This window comes from Mauremys reevesii, linkage group 8 (assembly GCF_016161935.1).
Source record: "Mauremys reevesii isolate NIE-2019 linkage group 8, ASM1616193v1, whole genome shotgun sequence".
In the NCBI taxonomy this organism is placed as follows: Eukaryota; Metazoa; Chordata; order Testudines; family Geoemydidae; genus Mauremys; species Mauremys reevesii.
Window position 1 is genome coordinate 14597525 of NC_052630.1, and position 21687 is coordinate 14619211.

The 21687-nt window shown below is 42.3% G+C and overlaps 1 protein-coding gene across 3 annotated transcripts in view; it reads left to right on the forward strand.

Moving 5' to 3' along the window:
- Window positions 1-279: 279 nt before the first annotated feature.
- The window catches only part of LOC120369977 (solute carrier family 22 member 5-like), a 43990-nt gene continuing 22582 nt past the window's right edge, over window positions 280-21687 (forward strand). The window contains exons 1-4 of one of the 3 annotated variants that reach the window (XM_039483885.1): window positions 280-887; window positions 17170-17273; window positions 19996-20150; window positions 21193-21364. In XM_039483885.1, the coding sequence (XP_039339819.1) occupies window positions 495-887; window positions 17170-17273; window positions 19996-20150; window positions 21193-21364 (824 nt within the window). In that variant the 5' untranslated portion in view covers window positions 280-494. Of the gene's footprint in view, window positions 888-16521; window positions 16609-17169; window positions 17274-19995; window positions 20151-21192; window positions 21365-21687 lie in introns of those variants that run through there. The other 2 variants (XM_039483884.1, XM_039483886.1) reach the window with 2 other exon arrangements.

Here is a 21687-nt window from a genome sequence, read left to right on the forward strand (position 1 = left end):
CACCAGGGGCCAAGCTCTGTGGCTGCAGGGCCCGGCTGCCCCCCTTCAGCACTGCGAAGCCGGGCAGTGTCACCGCCCCCGGCTGCGCCCGCAGCCCCCGCCTGGCTCCCACCAGCTTTCGCGCCCATTTGCTGAGCCGGGGCTCTGGCAGCCGGACGCCTCCCCAGCGCGGCGGGCTCGGGGCTGGGCTGGGCTCAGCAGCGCCCCCAGCATGGGCAGCGCCAGGGCTCGGAGGCTTTCGGGGGCGGGACGCCTTCAGCCAACGCCTGCCCGGCCCAGCCCGGGCAGCAGGGAGAGGGCGGCGGCTGCGCCACCTGTCCCGCGTGGGCCCCGCCGGGCAAGCCCCACCCCTTCCCCGCCGGGCCCGGCCCCCCGGCCGGCCCTGGGAGCGCTGCGGCGGCCGCTCCCGCTCCGCGCCAGTAGGGGCCGCGTGTAGCCGCCGCCGCCGCTCCTCAGCGCCGGGCTCAAGCGCTGCGCGCCGGCTGCGCCCCGCCATGCAGGACTACGAGGGGGTCACCGCCTTCCTGGGCGAGTGGGGCCCCTTCCAGCGCCTCATCTTCTTCCTGCTCAGCGCCAGCATCATCCCCAATGGCTTCACCGGCCTCTCCATCGTCTTCCTGGCCGGCGCCCCCGAGCACCGCTGCCGGCTGCCCCCCAGCGCCAACCTGAGCCGCGAGTGGCTCAACGCCAGCATCCCCCGCGAGCTGCAGGGCGGCCGGGAGGGGCCCAGCAGGTGCCGCCGCTACCGCCTGGAGTCGCTGGCCAATTTCTCCGCGCTGGGGCTGCAGCCCGGCAGGGACGTGGACCTGAGTCAGCTGGAGCAGGAGAAGTGCCTGGACGGCTGGGAGTACAGCCGGGAGCTCTACCTCTCCACCATCGTCACCGAGGTGCGCCCGGGCGGGGGCCGCCGCCGTGGGGGGAGCCCCGGGGGGCAGGGGCGAGAGGGGTGGGGAGTGAAGGGGTCTTGGGGTGATGGAGAAAGATGGGGGGTGGGGCCTAGAGTGGGATGCGGCTGGGAGGGGTGTTGGGGGGCACAGGGAGTGGGGTGCTCAGGGTGGGAGGGGCTGGGAAGGGGAGTGCTAACATTGTGGGCCCAGTGTGAGATTTTAGGGGGCTGGGGTAAGGGGTCTGAGTGTGTCTGTAACCCCTGGAGGCACAGGGGATGAGCCTGTCATGCCACAGGTGTACAGAAATACTTGATCTGCTGATTTGGTGCACAAATGAGCAATAATACAGGGAGAGACTCTGCTTTACTTCCTAGTCCCCGACACATGACATGGGACAGGATTCTACACATCAGTACCTCTGTCACAGGATGTGGGAGCTAGTGTTTCCTGACTCTAGTGGCTACTGTTTCAGTTGAGATGTGCTGTGGATAGGAGCCCTGAAGCTTGGTGGAAGGGGGAAAGTGGGCCCATAGTTACCTAGTGTGTAACAATAGGTATCCTTGCAGGAGAGGAGGCAGTCCTCTGTGATGAAGCCCACTACCTTCACACTTTTGGGACTGCATATCCAATACTGGACACATTACTCTAGCAACCTGTTTATCTTGAGTTGCTTACTGTAGCTACATCAACCCTACACTTTCCCCTCTTGACATGAAACAGACTTTTCTGACTGTTCAGGTCACTGACTATTATTGCCTCTTTCTTTCGAAAGTTTTAACAGGTTACCTGATCATTGCTATGTAAATATCAGAGACAAAACTAAAATCATTATATCAGTGAGCTTCTGTGTAGAGAAAGATTATACAGTAATATAGGCATCAGCTCTCTCTCTAACAGGGTGCTATCAAATTACAGAGACTGTTTACAAAACCCAGTACATATTGTTTTGGTGATCGTATTAAATTAAGTGAAACTTCTGATTACACATTTGTTGAATCAGACATGTCTATCAAATGTTAATATGAAAAAAAATTGGACATTCCCTAGTGAAGCAAACCACTTTGCACAGAGAGGTTTGTGCTGGGCTTTGCTGATGTCTCTTTCTTAATTGAAGATCTAGGTGTTTGCAAAGCAACCTATACTTGCTCCTTGCAGCCTGCCTGTCTTTATATTGTGTCATAAATGTACATGCTGTTTTTAAAATCATTCAGAATGCCAAAGTGTGTGTGCTGGAGTGCATACAGTTTAATTTAGATTATTAAAATATACAAGACGAGTTCAGATGCATGAAGAAGAGAAAGATTAGCTAGACAGGAGATTAGTGTGGGAAGCTATTGCTGAAGGAGAGACATGGGGGGGGGGAAGTTATGTCATCTCTATTTAAGCTGCTGGAAATATGTCTATGAGACAGAAACAGTAATAGCATGAAAGTTTCTGTTTTCTTTCCCACACATCATATGCTTGTCTGTCAAGCTCTTGTGATTTTTTCCCCAGCTGAAAGCTTCTACAAGAAACGGAAAGAGATCTTTGAAAAATAAATAACAGGAATAACATGCACCATTGTGCTTCTCTGCAGCAGGGCCTAGGAGATTGCTGTAACAAAGAAAGCGTGAGCCTCTTTTGATGTAATCTGCATACTTCTGCGTACTAAATTTGGCACAGATTTTTTTTTTTAAATGGAAGGCCCCTAATAATTTTTCACACCACTGTACCAGTCAGTGTAGACAGGCAAAACTTGAATTTTACAACTCTTATTGAGCTTAGGTAGTGACTGAGGCTTGAACGATTTTCACAGCTGACTTTAATGAAGTTTTGCCATCTCCACACCAACTTTCACCTTTCAGGACTGATGCATCACGTAAATTGCTTTTTAAGATCTGCTTTAGACACTTAACTGTTCTGAACTTCTTTCAAGAGAAATGTTTTTGGACATCACCAAAAAGCACTATTGCAAAGGCCTAAACTATTATTACAGAGAACATTAAAAAATTGAGCTTTTAAAAAATTATTCGAGTTCACATGGCATTGTGTTGTTTTTGTTTTGAATGCTTCAAAGCTCAGTGGCTTGGTGGTTTCATGGTTTCATCCTATAATTTGTCTCCTCGCTGACAAAACTGTGTACTGAGTTTAAGCCCAATGCAAATTAAACTGGCTGAATTTTAAACTTCAGAAAGATGGAGAGTCTGATAACAAACTAAGAATAGAGGAAGCTGATACAGTGTGTGACATTGGCTGATATTTTGTTTGAAACTATTTTGTTTGCCTGATCCCTGTGCTTGCAGGAGTTAACTGTACTTGGCAGTCCCAGACTTCATGCATCATGACTTCTTTTATGAATGTTTACGCTTCTGGGTCAGTTTCGCAAGAGCTGTGGCCTTTCACCTACTTAGAGGTTTTCAATGTTAAACTTGTTTAACGCTAATCTGTTGACTCATTCCTGCCCTTTTATGATTCATTAATCTCATGTTTAGCTGCATATCTCTCTCTGACTTGTCAAGGTGGCCATGAGGACCTTTGTCCTAGGTCTGGCATTAACTGAAATCTAGGTGGAAAAAAAAAATGTTGCCTGAAGCATCTTCTGTCTCATGGCCACAGTAAAGGCCCTCACTTGTGTGACAGTCTTTAAGGAGCAGAAACGGCTTAAAATGCCTTTCCTTCTTCCTTATCTAAAAGCAAACCCCTCTTTCTCATGTCAATCTTCCCAGTGTAAATTTAACAATAGAAGGTATATGTGATCATTTTACACATACTGTAACTGCTTTTTCTATTTGTGACTCATTTCAAACACTATAAGTGGAGAGGTGAATAAAACTTCATGCCCTCAAGAAAACCACCATTTATGTAATTCCTATTTCTTTTCTATGTAAGTCAGTGGCAGAATGAAATGGTAATAAAAAGTGATATATGGCACTTAAAACACTTAGAGGTTTGATAATTAAATGGAGGGCTAAATTCCTCTTCCAGTTATATCTGTTTAAACCCTGCTATCTTCAGTGGCATTGAGCAGGTATAACTGGGAGCAGAATTTGACACTGAAATTATTGAGTGAAATAGAATGAGACAAAGGGACTGTAGAGGAGGAACAAAGAGGAAGTAGACTTCTCTTGGATAACGGAATGTTGGCCAATTTTAAATGTGCTCAACTTCTAGTCTGCTATTCTGAAAACTTCTGTTCAGCCACTTTCTAAGAGTTATGACGGTAGGAGTAATTGCCGCATGCCAGGTGGTATAAATATGATATAAATTATACTTGTATGTTCATCCTTAAATTTTGCAATTTTTTTTTTTTTTTAGAATATCTCATTACAAAATTTACACTAGTGGGAATTTGAAATCAAGTGATTAAGGGCAAGTTTGTACATTTTTGTTTGTTCGTTTAACAAAATGCAAACATTATTTGACTTTAAAAAAAGAAACTTAATTGTAAGGCTACCTCTCTCTTATCTTCTTCTTGTTATTGGAATTACAGTAGTGCCTCAAGGCCTTACTCAGTATTGGTACCCTATTGTGCTGGGCACTGTACAAACCTATAGTAAGAGACAGTCCCTCCCCCCAAAATTCACAATGTAGGGCCCTGATCACATAATTAGCTCTATGCAGGCAGACCCCTGCACCTTTGTAGAGCGCCTATGGAGCGAATTAACAGAGGGAGAATGGGGAAGTGGAGACAATGGCACCAACAATTGGAATTGCCCTCAGAAGCATAGACCAGCAATGTGCATAATTTCCAAGTATTCAAGTTTACTTTTTGTAAAGAGTAAACAGGAGAGAGTAATGAAACTGCATGGGCCTTGTTTATATAACAATGGAACCAGTGGCTGAAGTTCAAATCAAAGCTTTCTCTGCCAAGTTAAACATTTACTGATCTCTTCATGCATATTCTAGTGGTGGCTTGGCTTAGCATAGCAAAAGTCATGTCAGGATTCTCATTAGATTTCCTCCTCTTCACATATTACCAGCTTTCTTAATACATCTGCTCTCTGTGTGCAATTAAGCTAAACAGAATTAAGGATAGAATGAGGGTGTCCACATGGGTTTAATGCCATTTAACTAATCCACCTTTCGTTAATTTGGGTTAACTTCCTTCAGTGTTCCTGTGTAGACAAGACTTCAGTTAAACTTTATTTCATAGTTAGGCTACTTCTGCAGGGCAATCAGAATGAAAAGCAATCCGCACTTATTTCAGAATGAGTGAATAGGATACTGACTGTACACAGAGAGCAGATGTATTGATTGGGAAAGCTACTAACATATGAAGATGAGGAAGTCTAATGAAAGTCCTGATTTCAGAATCTTTTGTTACTGGTCATGTCAGAGCAAGAAAAACATTTATCTTGGCTTTCAAATCACAGGCTGAATATGCCCACAATTTGAAAAGACATCCTGTTTACTTATATACACTGCTACCTCGATATAATGCCACCTGATATAACACGAATTTGGATATAACACGGTAAAGCAGTGCTTCGGGGGGGTGGGGCTGCGCACTCTGGTGGATCAAAGCAAGTTCAGCATAACACAGTTTCACCTATAACACGGTAGGATTTTTTGGCTCCCAAAAACAGCGTTATATCGAGGTAGAGGTGTACTAGAAACTGATTTGATCTTAAAGTCCTTAAGAGACCCACAGTATCATTGTTAAATAAGCACTTTTTAAAAAAAGAATTGCACTTGAAGGAGCTCTTTGATTCTACAATATCAGATCATAAAAATGTAGGGCTAGAAGGGATTGCAAGAGGTCATCCAGCCCAGCCTCCTGCCCTGAGGCAGGACCAAGTAAACTTTGACCATCCGTGCCAGGTGTTTGTCCAACCTGTTTGTTGTTTTAAGAACAGGTTAGACTTCCAGTGATGGGGATTCCACAACCTCCCTTAGAAGCCTATTCCAGTGCTTAGCTGTCCTTATAATTAGGAAGATTTCTGAATATCTAACCTAAATCTCCCTTTCTGGTCTTGCTCTACATTTAGTGAACATGATGAACGCATGATCATTGTCTTCTTTATAACAGCCCTTAACATATCTGAAAGCTTATCAGTTTGCCCATCAGTCTTTTTTTCTCAAGTCTAAACATGCCCAGTTCTTTTTAACCGTTCCTCATAGGTCAGGTTTTCTAAACCTTATCATTTTTGTTGCTCTCCTCTGGACTGTCTCCAATTTGTCCACATTTTTCTTAAGTGCGGCATCCAGAACTGGATCCAGTTCTCCAGCTGAGACCTCACCAGTGCCAATTAGAGCAGGATAGTTGCTTCCTTTGTTTTACATATGACACTTCTGTTAATTCACCGCAGAATATTAGCCTTTTTCACAACTTTATCACATTGTTGACTCATTCAATTTGTATCCATTCTAATCTCCAGATCCTTTTCAGCAATATTACTGCCTAGCCAGTTATTCCCCATTTTTGTTGTGTTAATTTAATTTTTTCCTTCCTAAATGAAGTTCTTTGCACTTGTTTTTATTGCATTTCATCTTGTTGATTTCATACCAGTTCTCCAATTTGTCAAGATTATTTTGAATACTAATGCTGACCTCCAAAGTGCAACTTTGTGTTATCTGCCATTTTTATAAGCATAATTTCCACTCCATTATCCAAGTCATTAATGAAAAGATTGAATAGTACTGAAACCAGGGCTGACCCTCTGTGGGACCTCACTAGATGCATCTTCTCATTTTGACAGCCAGCCATTGATAACTACTCTTTGAGTCCATTCTATGCATCCGAAGAAGTGAGCTGTAGCTCACGAAAGCTCATGCTAAAATAAATTTGTTAGTCTTTAAGGTGCCACAAGTACTCCTGTTCTTTTTGCGGATACAGACTAACACGGCTGCTACTCTGAAACCTGTCTTTGAGTATGGTCTTTCAACCACTTATGCATCCAATTTGTAGCAATTTAATTTATACTTAATTTCCCTAGTTTGCTTATGAGAGAGTCATGTGGGATTGCATCAAAAACCTTACTAAAAATCAAGATATGTCACATCTACTGCTTCTCCCCTATCCGCTAGGCCAGTAACCCTGTCAAAGAAGGAAATTAGGTGGGTTTGTTCTTGACAAATACATGCTGGCTATTCTTTATAATCCTATTATCCTCTAGATGCTTACAAATTGAATGTTTAATAATTTGTTCTGGTATTTTTCCAGGTATTGAAGTTAGGCTGACTAGTATATAATTATCTGGATCCTCTTTGTTCCCCTTTTTAAAGATAAATACTATGTTTGCCCTTCTCCAGTCCTCTGGGACCTCACCTGTTCTCCATGATTTCTCAAAGATAATTACTAATGGTTCCAAGATTGCTTTAGCTAGTTCTTTAAGTAACCTAGGATGAATTTCATTAGGCCCTGCTGACTTGACTGCATCTAATTTTAGATAAATATTCTTTAACTTCTTTTTTCCCTATTCTGGCTTGTGTTCCCACCCCCTTATTGTTAATATTAATTGTGTTAAGTATCAGGTTAGAATTTACCCTCTTAGTGAAGATTGGAGCCAAACAGGCATTAAACACCACAGCCTTCTTGATGTCATCTGTTCTTAGCTCTTCTTCCCAGCTAAGTAGTGGACCTACACTTTCCTTCATCTTTCTCTTGCTCCAAATGTATTTATAAAAACCCCTAGTACCTTTTATGCCCCTTGCTAGGTGTAACTCATTTTGTGCCTTAGCCTTTCTGATTTTGTTTCTACATGCATGTGCTATTCTTTTGTACTCATCCATAGCAATTCATTCATGTTTTTGCTTTTTGTAGGATTGATTTCTGATTTTCAGGTCATTAAAGAGCTCCTGATGGAGCCTTTTACATTTTTTCTTATCTTTCCTTTGCATCAGGATAATCAGTTGTACTTTTAATATTGTCTCTCTGAGAAACTGCCAGATCTCCTGGCAAGTTCCCAGCACAGAAAAGTGCTCCCCTTTTGCCTCTCAACGTTGATCAATAGTAATAAGACAGAAGTGCCCCAGGATACTTACCTGAAGTAGCCCATATTTGTCTGCACAGTAGGCTAGCATTTCAGTGTTAGTGCAGTGAGCATTAAGACACCACCACCTTAGACATAACAGAGACAATGTATTTATAGAGCTAATGTTTCCATGACTCTTTAAATCTAATTTTAACATTTAAAAAAAAAGTTGCTGGCTAGTTCACTGTTATATCATGGTCCATGTGCCTTTCTCCACCCCTCCTCCCAAATTCACCAGCAGCAGCATTGTTTTGGGTTTATTTTATTGTATTGTATTGATTTATAAAGTAATGAAAAAGCTTGAAATTTCCCCTAACTTTCTATATGGATGAGACTCTTGCAAAGGTTTAACACAACTTCAGGAGAAGGAATTCAAGAAATACACTGTATCCTTTTGTAGATGTGGATCTGGTTTGCATTTTTGGGTAGTTTATATAGTGAAATAGCGCACCTTGGGCGTTGGGCACTTGATAAATGTAAATAAATAACACAGAAACTTATGTGATAATTCTTCATTTATGCCTATGTTACCTCATTAAGTGTAGTGGTTTGCATGGGTATAGCTAAGGGCAGAATTTGGTTCAAAGTTCATAATGGTGCCTGTAGTAACACTCTTAAGGAAATGAAACCTTCATTGATATTAGAGTAGTGCTTCTATAGTGGAACAGTTCTTTGAAACCTCATAGACGTTAAGGCCAGAAGGGACCATTATGATCATCTAGTCTGACCTCCTGGACATTGCAGGCCACAGAACCTCACCCACCCTCTCCTGTAATAGGCCATAATCTCTGGCTGAGTTACTGAAGTCCTCAAATCGTGATTTAAAGACTACAGAGAATTTACCATTTACACTAGTTTAAAAGTGCAAGTGACCCGTGCTGCAGAGGAAGGCAAAAAACTCCCAAGGGTCTCTGCCAGTCTGACCTGGGAGGGAAATTACTTCTTGGCCCCAAATATGGTAATCAGTTAGACCCTGAGCATGTTGGCAAGACCCAGCAACCAGACACCTGAGAGAGAATTCTCTGTAGTAACTCAGAGCCCTCCCCATCTGGTATCCCATCATAGGCCATTGGAAATATTTGCTGCTAGCAGTTGCAGATCAGTTACATGCCATTGTAGGCAGTTCCATCGTACCATCCCTTCCATAAACTTATCAAGCTCAGTCTTGAAGCCAGTTAGGTTTTTTGCCCCTACCACTCCCCTTGGAAGGCTGTTCCAGATTCATCTGAGAAACATGCCTACTTTGTGGGGAGTAATAAATTACAAACCACTGGCTTGACAGTTATTTCTGTAACTTTCCAGGCATATACAATAATGGTGAAGCTTATTTTATGCATAATGATACTATATAGTAAGATGTTCTCAACCTCCATGGAAAAACTCCCCTATAATAGAATTGCAATTTACATGTTGTAATGCATGAAAAATTTGTAGTGAAATCAGATTGGAAGTTTGTTATAAGAAGGTTCTATCACTGTAGGTTGATTGATTTGATTTTTTTTTTAATAGGATGTGGTCATATTACCTTGTGAGGTATGGAATGGCTGCCGTATGAGGCGAGATTAATAAGACTGGGACTTTTCAGCTTGGAAAAGAGATGACTAAGGGGAGATATGATTGAGGTCTATAAAATCATGACTGGTGTGGAGAAAGTAAATAAGGAAGTGTTATGTACTCCTTCCCATAACACAAGAGCTAGGGGTCACCAAATGAAATTAATAGGCAGCAGGTTTAAAACAAACAAAAGGAAGTATTTCTTCACACAACACACAGTCAACCTGTGGAACTCTTTGCCAGAGGATGTTGTGAAGGCCAAGGGATCAAAAAAGAAGTAGATAAATTCATGGAGGATAGGTACATCAGTGGCTATTAGCCAGGATGGGCAGGGATGGTGTCCCTAGCTTCTGTTTGCCAGAAGCTGGGAATGAGCGACAAGGAAAGGTTCACTTGATGATCATTCCCTGTGGGGCACCTGGCATTGGCCACTGTCAGAAGACAGGATACTGGGCTAGATGAACCTTTGTTCTGACCCAGAATGGCTGTTCTGATGTTTGTATGTTATGTTCTTATGAGGTCTGACAGAATCACAGCACAAGCTGAGCAGGGTCAAGCCAGGTCACTGTCTGGTTGGGAGTCTTAAGGTTTGTCTACATGGTGCATTAGTCTGCACTAAAGGGGTTTAAATTGTAGCGTGCACCAGCGTGTTGCACACTAACAGGCTTGCATGGATCCTACTGGTGCATACTAAAAGTTTCCTAGTGCACGCTAATGAAGTCCTGTTTTGTGACTACATTAACAGTATAATTTACATCCCACTAGTGCAGACTAAGGCACCATGTAGACAAGCCCTTAGACACTGCAGGATTTGGTCGTGTTAATGTACAGAGTGCCATTCTTCCATCTGAGTTAGGTAGGACTTTACGGGTGTAGTGGATGCATCTAAAATGTGATTTTGACCAGTTGAGGCTACTGAAGGTCTCACAGCACTTTTCATAAGAGTTATTGTGTTAACCTCAGTGTCCTGGCCAAATTTTCAGTTAAGGTAATTATAGTACATTCTGTCTACATAAACTCCCTCTGCAGTTCTGATTTGGTATGATAGTCTTCTTCACTTCTTGTCTTGAATGTTATTGTATAGCTCGGCTGTGCTTGTTTAAATAATTGTAGTGTTAAATCAGAGAGTTGTTTTTCATTCCATTTGAAAACATTTGACAAACAAAGAGTTTTCAAAGTTCATTCCTTTTAAATAAAAGGTACTATGTAAATTTTCAGATCATTGTTTGATTACAGGGCATATGATGAAAGAATAAAGGAAATGCCAGTTTAACAGGTTGAATTCCCTTAATACTGCTGTGACTGTAATCCTATATAAGTGTAAAATTCAATTTTTTAAATACTTTCCACTGTTGAATTAAAGGGGTGGAAATTCATAATGACTAAATTAGTTAAAAATGCTTTAAGTTTTGGAACTGAGTTCCCTATAATGCTAGGAATTTTGGGGTTTACTTTGGTTCCAAATGCCCAATTTTAAACAAAACAGGTTGTACAGAATTTTGGAAATTTTCTCCAGAGAAAAGCGTTAATTACTACTACAAACAAGTTAGGATTTTGTACAGAGGACAAATCAAACATCTGATAGTGTGAGGGATATTAAGATCTTCGCACACCCATTTTATTATCTGGCATATAAACATCGACGGTGGGTTCTGGACTAACAAATGAAGAGACTGGGAGTCAAATTACATGGAGTCTGATTCACAGCTGTCCCACAGACTTCTGTGACCTTTGTCAAGTCACATAACCTGCGTGTGCCTCTTCACCTATCATTAATAGAGTTTGACACTCACTTGCCAAGTGTGTTTTGAAACATCAAATGTGTAAGTTACTATTGTTTCACCTACTCTTTTGTTATGACCTTTGCTTTCCCAATACATTCTGTGTTACCCAGCTGACTGATACCTTGAAGCTGTTTCTGACTCTGCAGTCAATAGGGCTGACAATCAACTTGAAATAATGCAACGTTAAGAGTGTCTGGGAGCTGAAGTCTTGTAAAATGGCGAGGTTTAAACCTTACCATATGAAGTATGTTCTCCAACAGCTTTAGAACGCGATATAGCAAGAGTACTCTGTGCCAGTGGTTTTGAATGGTAGGAGTCATCATGTTCCTAAATATTGGTATCTAACATGTTAGATACCAATATTTCTAGCACTTCATAGAATCTCAGGGTTGGAAGGAACCTCAGGAGATCATCTAGACCAACCCCCTGCTCAAAGCAGGACCAATCGCCAACTATTTTTTTTGCCCCAGATCCCTAAATGGCCCCCTCAAGGATTGAACTCACAACTCTGGGTTTAGCAGGCCAATGCTCCAACCACTAAGGTATCCCTCACTTGTTTCACTCACTGCAGCCTCTTAAAATCCTCAGGAGATTTGATTACTCTGTTGCTAGCATTTGCATGGAAACAAAGACCAGGCAGCTTTAAAGAGTTATGCAAGGGGAGGAGGAGAGAGGGAGGAAGGGAGTCTTTTTTTTTTATGACCTTGTTTTGCTTTTGATGTAACTGGGCCCATTCTCCTCTGCTACGTGGAGTGGCTCTGAGCTGAGAAAAAAAAATAGGCAGCTGCTGCACAAAATATGCTTGGAACCATTGAGAAGGCCTTTTGGGAGCCTAGGATGACTCTGTCATCCCAAACTGTCATGTAGAACCTCTAAAAGAGATTTTTGAATGTTATGGGGACAGAGGAACTGAACAGAAAGAGAAGGTGAGAACATGGAAATAAGAATGCCTGTCCCTCTTTACTCCAGTTCTGACATACTTGCTATGCCTGATACATCATTGTAGGCAAATTCCATGAACTCTAGTAACCTCGTTGAGAGGATATTGAGGAATGAAAATTACTCCTTTCTCTGGTCTCAATCTATATTCAGTCCTGGACCAGTGCCAAACAGCACTTCTAGTGGAAAGTGACAACCCAAGTGACCTTCAAGTATAGTGGTGCAGGCCTTGAGTGAGTTACACCTCAGAACTTTAGTCCCTGCAAGATTTCTGGACAGGCTACACCCTGCAGGAAACATGATTCCTAAACACTGGCAATACTTCATTATTGTGACAGCGGTGGCTTTGTAGACCACAGTTTATGAACCATTTCCATATGTCATTAGAAGACTCCAGCATTCATTTATTGTGCTAATTCATGACCAAACAAGTCATGAGATATTGGACCTTAAGATTTCAACATTCTGATTGCTATCTGGCCCACGCTTTCATTGTCCTACTTAAAATAACTTTGTTTTTAAACCACTGATATTCCACAAATTGAGAGCCTTGGAAAGCTGTGGTTCCAAGTTGCCCACATTGGTTTCTGCTTCTAGGAATTCTCAGCATTACAGCTCTTAAACCGCTTTATTGGAGTGGAAGAAAAGCCAAGATGGTAATTGGAGTGGCATTTTAAGATTGGCTATCTCTCTATCTGCTAGTGTAAGTAACCAGTTGGGAGAGCAGTATATAAACTTTCAGTACCCATGAACGTTTCCAAGAAGTGGCCCTGGGCCTGTGACCAGAAGAAAATTTTAGTCCCTGGATACACACACTGTGATTGGACAGCATATTATGTGTACATAATGGAAGATCCATAAAAGCAGGTAGCTAAACATTACTTCATATAGCTAATTCACAAGTACAATATGACAAGTTGAGAATAATCACTGGACTGCTTTTGTCAGTTACTCTATAAATGGCACGGCACAATCTTTGGCCAATTGGATCTTTGCCCCGTGTTAGAAGTAATGTATTTAAATAGATGCCCATTTCCATTGGCTGCTGTAGGGGGCGGGATGGGTGAAGGAGGGAGGGTCTTTACTAATCTAGGATTCAGGATTAGCATTTACTATGCAGTGGGTGGTGCTTTATTGGTATATTTAGTAATAGTCCAATTACTACTGGTGATTTGATGGATTCAGTTTGTTTGGCAATAGCCACTTGCTACATATTTTCAAGGTGTTAAATGTGCTTTGCTAAGATTTCCTAGTCAGTTTAGGCTCTCTGGTTTTGTTCAGTGACAGAAACATATATTTTATTTTATTTTATTGTTTGCAGTGTATGTGTGATAGACTCTGAAATAAGAGAGAATTCAGAGATTAGCAGTGTGCTGTTTCCTTGGCAAGATAGAATGGCCATTTTTTTTCCTGTGACTTCTGCATTGTATTATGTAGGAGACCTCTCATGTTAGAACATGGAGTGAAGCCACTCAGTGAATTCTGACTGAGAGAAAACTTTAAAAAGAACAATCTGTGTTGCAAACTCCAGTTAGTATAAACAGGCCTGTTTCAGGCAAGATTGGTGAAATTTACAGTTGCATTGGGTGTGAAAATAGTTTAATCCACTGTTTAGTTCAAAACGCAGAATTATTAAAGGGAGTCTCATCAGCCTGTTCAGGAAAAGGTTTCGGGTCTCATGTTAATAATGGGAAATGTCCGATTTTTAATCCAGTATTCCACTGAACATCTTTTTTGCGTTTGAGATATTTTTGGAGGACTTACCAAGGTTAAAGAGCGAGTTCTTCCAGCATCCACTGTAACACTTAATCACTATTATTGCATACAAGTCATTACTTTAACAGTGCAAAAAAGCAATAAATATTCCTGTTCTATATCTGGAAAGTAGCTGGACAGTGAATTCATATCTTTCTATTGCTACAGTGACTAGAGTGGACATTTAACTTTAGTAGATGCAGTTTGAAATTTTAAAATCTGCAGGACCAGATAACTTGCACCTAAGAGTTTCAAAAGAATTGCCTGAGAAAATATGAGGTATTGATGTTGATTTTTTTAAACAAATCTTGGAATACTGGGGAAGTTCCAGAGGACATAAAAAAACTAATGCTGTGTCAGTATTTTAAAAGGGTAAACAGAATAAACCAGTTAGTCTAACATTAATCCAAGGCATAATCATGGGTTAGCTGATATGGGAGGCAAACAGAAAAGAATTGAAGGATAGTTGCAGAATTGGAAAAGTTCAGCAAAAAGCTGCAAGAACAATCCATGGTCTGGTAACTTGCCGTATGGTAAGAGACAAGCTGAATCTATTTAGCTTATCAAAAGGAATGGTAAGTGGTGACTTGATCACACTCTGTGGGTATGTCCACACAGGGATAAAAAATCTGCGGCTGGCCCAGGTCAGCTGACTCGGGCTTGCAGGGCTTGGATTCTGGGCTGAAAAATTGCTATGTAGATGTTTGGGCTTAAGTGGGAACCTGAGCTCTGGGATCCTATGTGGGTGTCGGGTCCCAGAGCTTAAGTGCCAGCCCAAGCCTGAATGTCTACACAGCAGTTTTTAGCCCCACAAACCAGAGTAGGCTGGTCTGGGCCAGCCTGGCCATGGTGCAGGTCTTTTATCTCTGGGTAGACATACCCTATAGGTATGAGAGGATTTCTTTTACTGAAGGGGGACACATCCCAGAAACAACTTCATTTATGGTCTGAGCCTTTTTCCCTTTCCCCTCTTTGCCTTCAGACTATTTATCTGTCAGGAGGCAGCGCCTCGTCAGCCCTTAAGGATCTACCTCTTAATAGCAGGTGCAGATAGATCGGGGCTGGATTTTCCCCAGGGCTTCTGGACCCACTGGCAATGCAGTGCTGCGAAGAAGGGAAGCTGTCTCTATTTTGAGCTAGGACTCTAGAGTGGAGCAAATGCTGAGGCCCTAAATTCCTACTATTCCCTGGTTCCTGCTGACCATCCCTATTCCCTGCAAGGAGCCAGTAGTGGGAGAGTAGGCTGCACAGAGAGTAGAGGCAGGGATTAGCTAGCATGAAGCTCATAGCAGCACTGTGCAGGATTATGGGACCAACATATGAAAAGAGTTGGCCAGACAGTGTAAGGCTGTTGGCTGGATGCGTGTTGGGTGAGTTTCTGCCGATTTACACTGAGGACAGTTCTTACTTCTTTCTGGAAAGGGAGTGGGGCAGGAAGGAGGGCTTGTGTGGGATGAGAGGCGGTTATGGAGACTGAGGCACTGAAGAGGACAGTATTCTCGGTACCTTAGAACAGAGCAGTGAGGAACAACTGCAGTTCTCTAAAGGCCTGGATGCTGTCAGCTGGTTTCCTTGAGGAGGAACCTTAGGCCTCCCCCTCTCGGACTTGAGGGTGGAACTCTGCTCTGGGCCCTGGTTTTCTCCCGTCTGTTGTGCAGGCCTGCTAGTCTTTAAGAACTTAGAACTCTGCAAAGGACAGTTATCAATAAAAAGGGGAACTGCTGGCAGCTCAGGAGACTGCTTCCCTCTCTGCGATGCAAAGCTCTCCCTTGGATTGCTTTGTTCTCTGACTCTCCTTGTTGGGCAGCAGGGTCAGGATCCACTCTTTAAACAATCTGTAGCACTTGAATCAGTGGAACTCTATGGATGTGTGAGACAAGCAGGATTTGGTCCTGCCACATAGGCAGAGCTAGAATTAGAACTGAGTTTCTGGCTTCCAGTCATATGCTCAGCCTACTATTAGGTGCACTGCTCCCGCTTCTCTTCCCCAGAGTTCATTGGTCCTCTGTTAAATCCCTTTAACAAGCAAACCTCGGCAGGGGGTGAATGGCACAACTATTCCTGTGGCGGTGATATAACAGCGAGCCATGGTGACTTGGCTTCCTTGCTGGCTTTGTTTGGTTTGGCTTCTAGTAAACAAATTTTTAAAAATAATTCCAGATAATATGAAGAAAATTAAGCCTCTTTCATTACTTACTGTTAATATATCACCATAAGATTTAAAGTGCTTTATGAAGGCTTTATTATTTTAGTAACATCTGTTCAGCCTCCCCTGAGCTGTGTGAACAGTTGTGAACTATTGCATGCCTTTGTTGATTGGATAGCCCTCCCCCTTTTCTTCTCCCCACAATATTTGTCAGTAATGAGACTCAAACACGTGACCTTCTTACTGTATGCTTGTGTTTGCATTTCTTGGAAGGGAAGTTTATGACCAAACCATTCCTAAGCAGAATTTCTAGAGCCCTGCATTTTGTGTGTCTCTCTCCCTCCGCCCCCCCCCCCCCCGCCTATATCCTTTAAGTCTAGCTGGGGGGTTTACAGTAAGAACAGTATCTGGAAATTCTGCTCTTGAATAACTGCATAATCTGTACTCTTGGGTTGCATAGTGGAGCAAAACCATAGCGTAGGAGCTTATCACAAACCCAGCTTGCATAACTAGGCACAATGGACAGCTTGTTCTCTGCTCAGTGGAGGCCTGTCTCTACTTTATATTGTTTTGAGGAAGACGGTGTTAAGGTAAGAGAAGTTTCCGTTGCAGTTCCCTGCATTTTGTCCCAAGACAGAAATCCAAAGGTCTAATGGAAAACTTTTTAAATTATTCTTTTCTTTTATTTTCTTTACTTTACTTTTAATATGATGTTTCCATTGTCTTTAGTAGGACTTAGATAAGGCCCGTAAAAAATCAACTAGCGCGACAGTGTTTCATCTTTGTTCCAAAGAAGAAAAATCTCTTGCATCAACTTTGGGGGTGGGGGAACTACACATGACGCGAATAATGTATTATTACTGAGGCCCCAAGTTTTCCAAGATGACAAGGAATTCACCCCTGCTGCAGAATTAGGCTCTGGATTCCAATTCTGCCATTTAAATGATCTTTCATGAAGTTATATTTTGGGGCCTAAACAGGTTGACAGGTTTTTTTTGTTTGTGTGGTGGGTTTTTTTTTTTTCCTTTCAGAGTGTACATTTGAATCATTTACCATCAAGTTATTTGGATTAACCTTGGTTAATTTAGAAGAAAAATTGAAGTGTTATTGATAAACTTGTAATGTTAAGGCTCGCTCTTTTTCTCTTGCAGTGGAATCTGGTGTGTGATGATGACTGGAAAGCACCTTTAACTGCCTCCTTGTTTTTTGTGGGTGTACTGGTTGGATCCTTTATATCAGGACAGATCTCAGACAAGTAAAGTATATACACCAAAACTTCTAGCTCTCTATCTGATTTTCTAAAAGCACACTTAAAAAATGAAATGAGCCAGTGGTGCATGCCCGACCTGTTCAAACTGTAGCAAAGTTGATATACTCTTGGGTTGGGCCTACACTGATGAGAAATGGTCACCAAAACCACTATGGTTGTAGCGCTGATACTAACAACAATGACAGCACTAATGTGTATTGACTGGTGGCATTTTTACCACAGACAATCTAATCTCATTGTAGATAGAGCCTTAGCCTGGCATAAAGTCAGCTACCCTAATCAAAACAAAATACTATTCTGAGGCTTATTTTTTTTCTGTATTTCAAGTCTATCTTTTTGCAGCCACAAATGAAAACAGGCACAAACAATTGTTGGGTAGGTTACATAGCACTCAGACCGCTCACTGCCTGATGTGTTGTGGGAAAATTACAAGCAGCTACTGAAAAATAATCAGGCTCATGTTGTACCATTTGATTTAATGTGGACTATCTTTTGTTATGGGTACTTAGGAAAACATGTTTGCAGTTTTTCTAGCTCAGTTCAATAACTCCCTCTGTGCAAGCTTTCATAGATTCTGTTGTACCCTATATGGTCAAATTCAAGGTCTAAGCCCAGTGGTTTGTGTTTGTGGAAGGTAGAAAACACGAATACTGTTCAAAAGTCTCTAATAAAGTGGCTTATTGACCCAGCTGCTAGAACTATGGGCTGTCTTGTTGATCAGCACCAGGGTGAAAACAAAATAGAAGCATTCTTATATTTCAATAATCTGGGTTTTTCAGTCTCTTGCATTTCAAACTATCTGAGGTCTAATGTGCAATACATTACGTGGCATCTACCTGGTTTCTAGTGAAATCACGTGACACCCTTCTACTTTTCTGAAGTAATAGTAGTACTCATACATGTTTAACATCTGGCTTTTTGTGGCCAAATCCTGAAGTTCTTCCTCAGATAAAGCACCTGCAAAGATGTAATAATTTACCTGAGTAAGGTATTGAGAATCCACTCCTCTCTTCTTACAACAGAGAGGGACTTCTGTTGCAGGGCTGTTTAGGAGTGTTCCATCATGCACTATTAGGGTATGTATATACTACGATAAAACCTCGCTGCATCAAGTCTCAGAGCCTGGGTCAACTGACGCGGACTCATGGGGCTTGGGTGCAGGGTTAAAAATAGCAGTGTAGGCCTTTGGACTTGGGCTGGAGTCCAGGCTCTGAGACCCTCCCCCCCTTGCGGTGTCTTAGGGTATGTCTGCACTGCAGTTAGAAACCCATGGCTGGCCTGGACCACCTGACTCGGGTTTAACTGCAGTGTAGATGTTCTGGCTTGGACTGGAGACCAGGCTCTGGAATCTTCCCACATCACAGGGTCCGAATGTGCATGTTGTTAAGGTCAAAGTTTTCCAAGAGGCTGGGGCTAAAACTCCAATTCCTGTAATAAGTACCAAAGGGCATTTAGTGCTGGATTCTGAAACCATTACATTGGCTGGTACTCTGCTCCATGAATAGTCCCGTTGGAAATCAATTAGGTTACTGTAGCAGCAGGATGACTCATCCCTGCAGCGCCTCCTGCTGGTCATCCGGGAATTAGCTCTTTCCAGCACAGAGCACCCTCTGCCAGCCAGTGTCTTGCTGTCCGCTGGCCCCGTGTCCCTCCTGGACCCTGGTGCCCTTTTATTTGGGGTGCTGCCTTTCCCCAGCCCTGCTTCACTCCCAGTACCCTTTCTGCAGACAGCCAGGCCCTGCTCCCTCCAAGACTAGAGAGAGCCTTTCTGAGCTTCTGGCACCCAGCCTTTTAATATGGGCCAGCTGAGGCCTGATTGGGGCATGGCCACAGATGTGGCTGTTTCCCCAATCAGCCGAGGCTTGCTCCTTTCCTAGCAGCAGCCCTCTCCCAGGGCTGATTTCAAGTCCTTCAGGGCAGGAGCAGGTGACCATCCCGCTACAGTTACTCACAGAGCAAGGTACTGCTCAGTGTAACTGAGTATGGTTTGCAGAATTGGGGCCCTTAATGACTATAGATTGGCACGGGGCCAGAGTTTTTCTCCTCAGAAGACTCCACTTCTCTGCCTTATGTTTATTGTCCCATTCTGGGGCATGGAAGAAAGCACTTCTCTTGAGTCACTGACACGTCATCTTTTGCATTCTAGCGATAATTCACTTTCTAGGTATTTGCACTTGTCCACACCGATTCCATCATCCCTGAAGAGAGAACTTCCCACCACATCCGCAGAGAAATCTCTTAAGGTACGTCTACACCACAGCTGGTAGCATGCTTCCCAGTGTGGAAAGACAGACACGTGTTAGATCTGCTCAAGCTAGCATGCTAAAAATGGCGGTGTGGCCATCGCAGCACAGGCAGCAGCTTGGGCTAGCGGCCTGAGTACAATCACATCTGAGTACAAACACTTGACGCAACCACACTTATTTTTAGCAGTGAGCAGAGCTAGCATGTGCCTGTCTGCCCGTTCTGAGAAGCATGCTCCTAGCTGCAGTGTAGACATATCCCGATTGCAGCACTTAAGATATTCTTCTACTTTTGGAATGGAATTTTTAACTTGTCTGAAATACTTGTTTACTTGTCCCACTTTCTGAGACATTTCTCTTCATTATAGAAACCCCCTATGTGCAAGACTAATTCACTGATCTTGCTGGTATTTTCGTGACTGTTTCTTCTGTAACCCTCTCGTTTTTGTCTTTGTCCACCAAAGGTTTGGCAGGAAGAAAGTTTTGTTTGCGACCATGGGGGTGCAAACCGGCTTCAGCTTCCTGCAGGTCTTCTCTACCAGCTGGGAGATGTTTTCAGTGCTCTTTGTCATCGTTGGCATGGGACAGATCTCTAACTATGTGGCAGCCTTTGTACTTGGTATGGGAATTTGTTATGCATAGCACAATTTCAGTGTTATTGTTCCCCCTGCTCTCCTCATTTACTAATGGCTTGTTTTTTATTTTTTTTTCCCAAGCAGCACTGTTAATAAGAATATAACCTTACCAAGCATGGCTAACTCCTAATCCATTTGAAAATTTTCCTTTTAGTAAAATAGTAACACATTAAAATAAAATGTTTTGTTTACCAAATACTTAAATGAGCAAAGGGAGTAAATCGGAACAAGTCTTTATCTGAAGCAAGAGCTCACCAGTGAGAGGATGCAGTTAGACGCACACTCATAGTCATATGTTGGTAGATGTGTAGAATGAGTTGTGCTCAGTTGCTCTGGTGAACTGCAGTTTGAATCCAAACACATGCAAATTGTACATATGATACTGTAATTTGTAATTGTGATCAAACATGTAAGTGCAATTTAAGACTTCTGAAAACAATCTGAGATGAAAGTCAAGCTGTCACATGGATTCTGTCATTGCATCCATTCTATGATCTCTAAGCAAAGGTGTCTGATTGGAGGACAAGTAAGACTACCTATGAATCTGTTTGAGAGATCTCTGAATGCTTTTGTTTTAAAAAGCGACTTCGATTGTCTAGAGCACTGAATTCTTTGTGGCCATAACAAAGCCCAGAGTAGCTCTGAAAACAGTGTTTAGCTAACTGCTGCAGCAGGCAAAAAACATGGTTTGTTGGTGTAGGTTTTACCAGACTAGTGCCTTTTTGTTGTGAGTTTTTTGGAATCCAGAAGGCTTTTACTCATTGAGTTAGAACAATTTTAGGGTCTAATCATATAGTTTTTATTCATAAAAGTACTCCCTCTTGGTGCAGAATCAGGCCCTAAGATAGATCTGGCAGCATCTTTTTAAAACAGGAAAAACCGCAACTAATATAGTGCTAACAATTGCAGCATGTGTGGAACAATTTTGCTAAAAGTAGTGTCAGTTCTTGTATAGTGGTAAAATATTTGACTGCTATTATTTCTGATAAGTTAAAATGCTAATCCACACACTCTTGTTTTGAACAGGCACAGAAATTCTTGGCAAAACAGTTCGTATTATATTCTGCACATTAGGCGTTTGCATATTTTATGCAATTGGCTACATGTTGCTGCCACTGTTTGCTTACTTCATCAGAGATTGGCGGATGCTGCTTCTGGCTCTTACTTTACCTGGGCTGCTTTGCATTCCACTGTGGTGGTGAGTGTAACTACATTAAAAGATGTTTGGCTTCAGAAAGTCTCACCTACAGCTGATAGGGTTCAGACTTGAGGTTAACATAACAGAAATGTGGAATCTGATGCAATATTGGCCTTTAGCAAGAGGTTATGACTGACACAGTGTGAGTGTACCTGGTGTCTCTTTTGGGGGTGTTTAATAGAATCACAGATAGTAGAAATCTTTCAGTTTCATTTCTTCTGCCAGATTTTGCCATTGTAGTACAGAATCTTAAATTTTCTTTAAAAAAAAAAAAACTTTAAAAAATGTATAAAACTACTTTTAAATTTAGGGCTGTCTGGCTG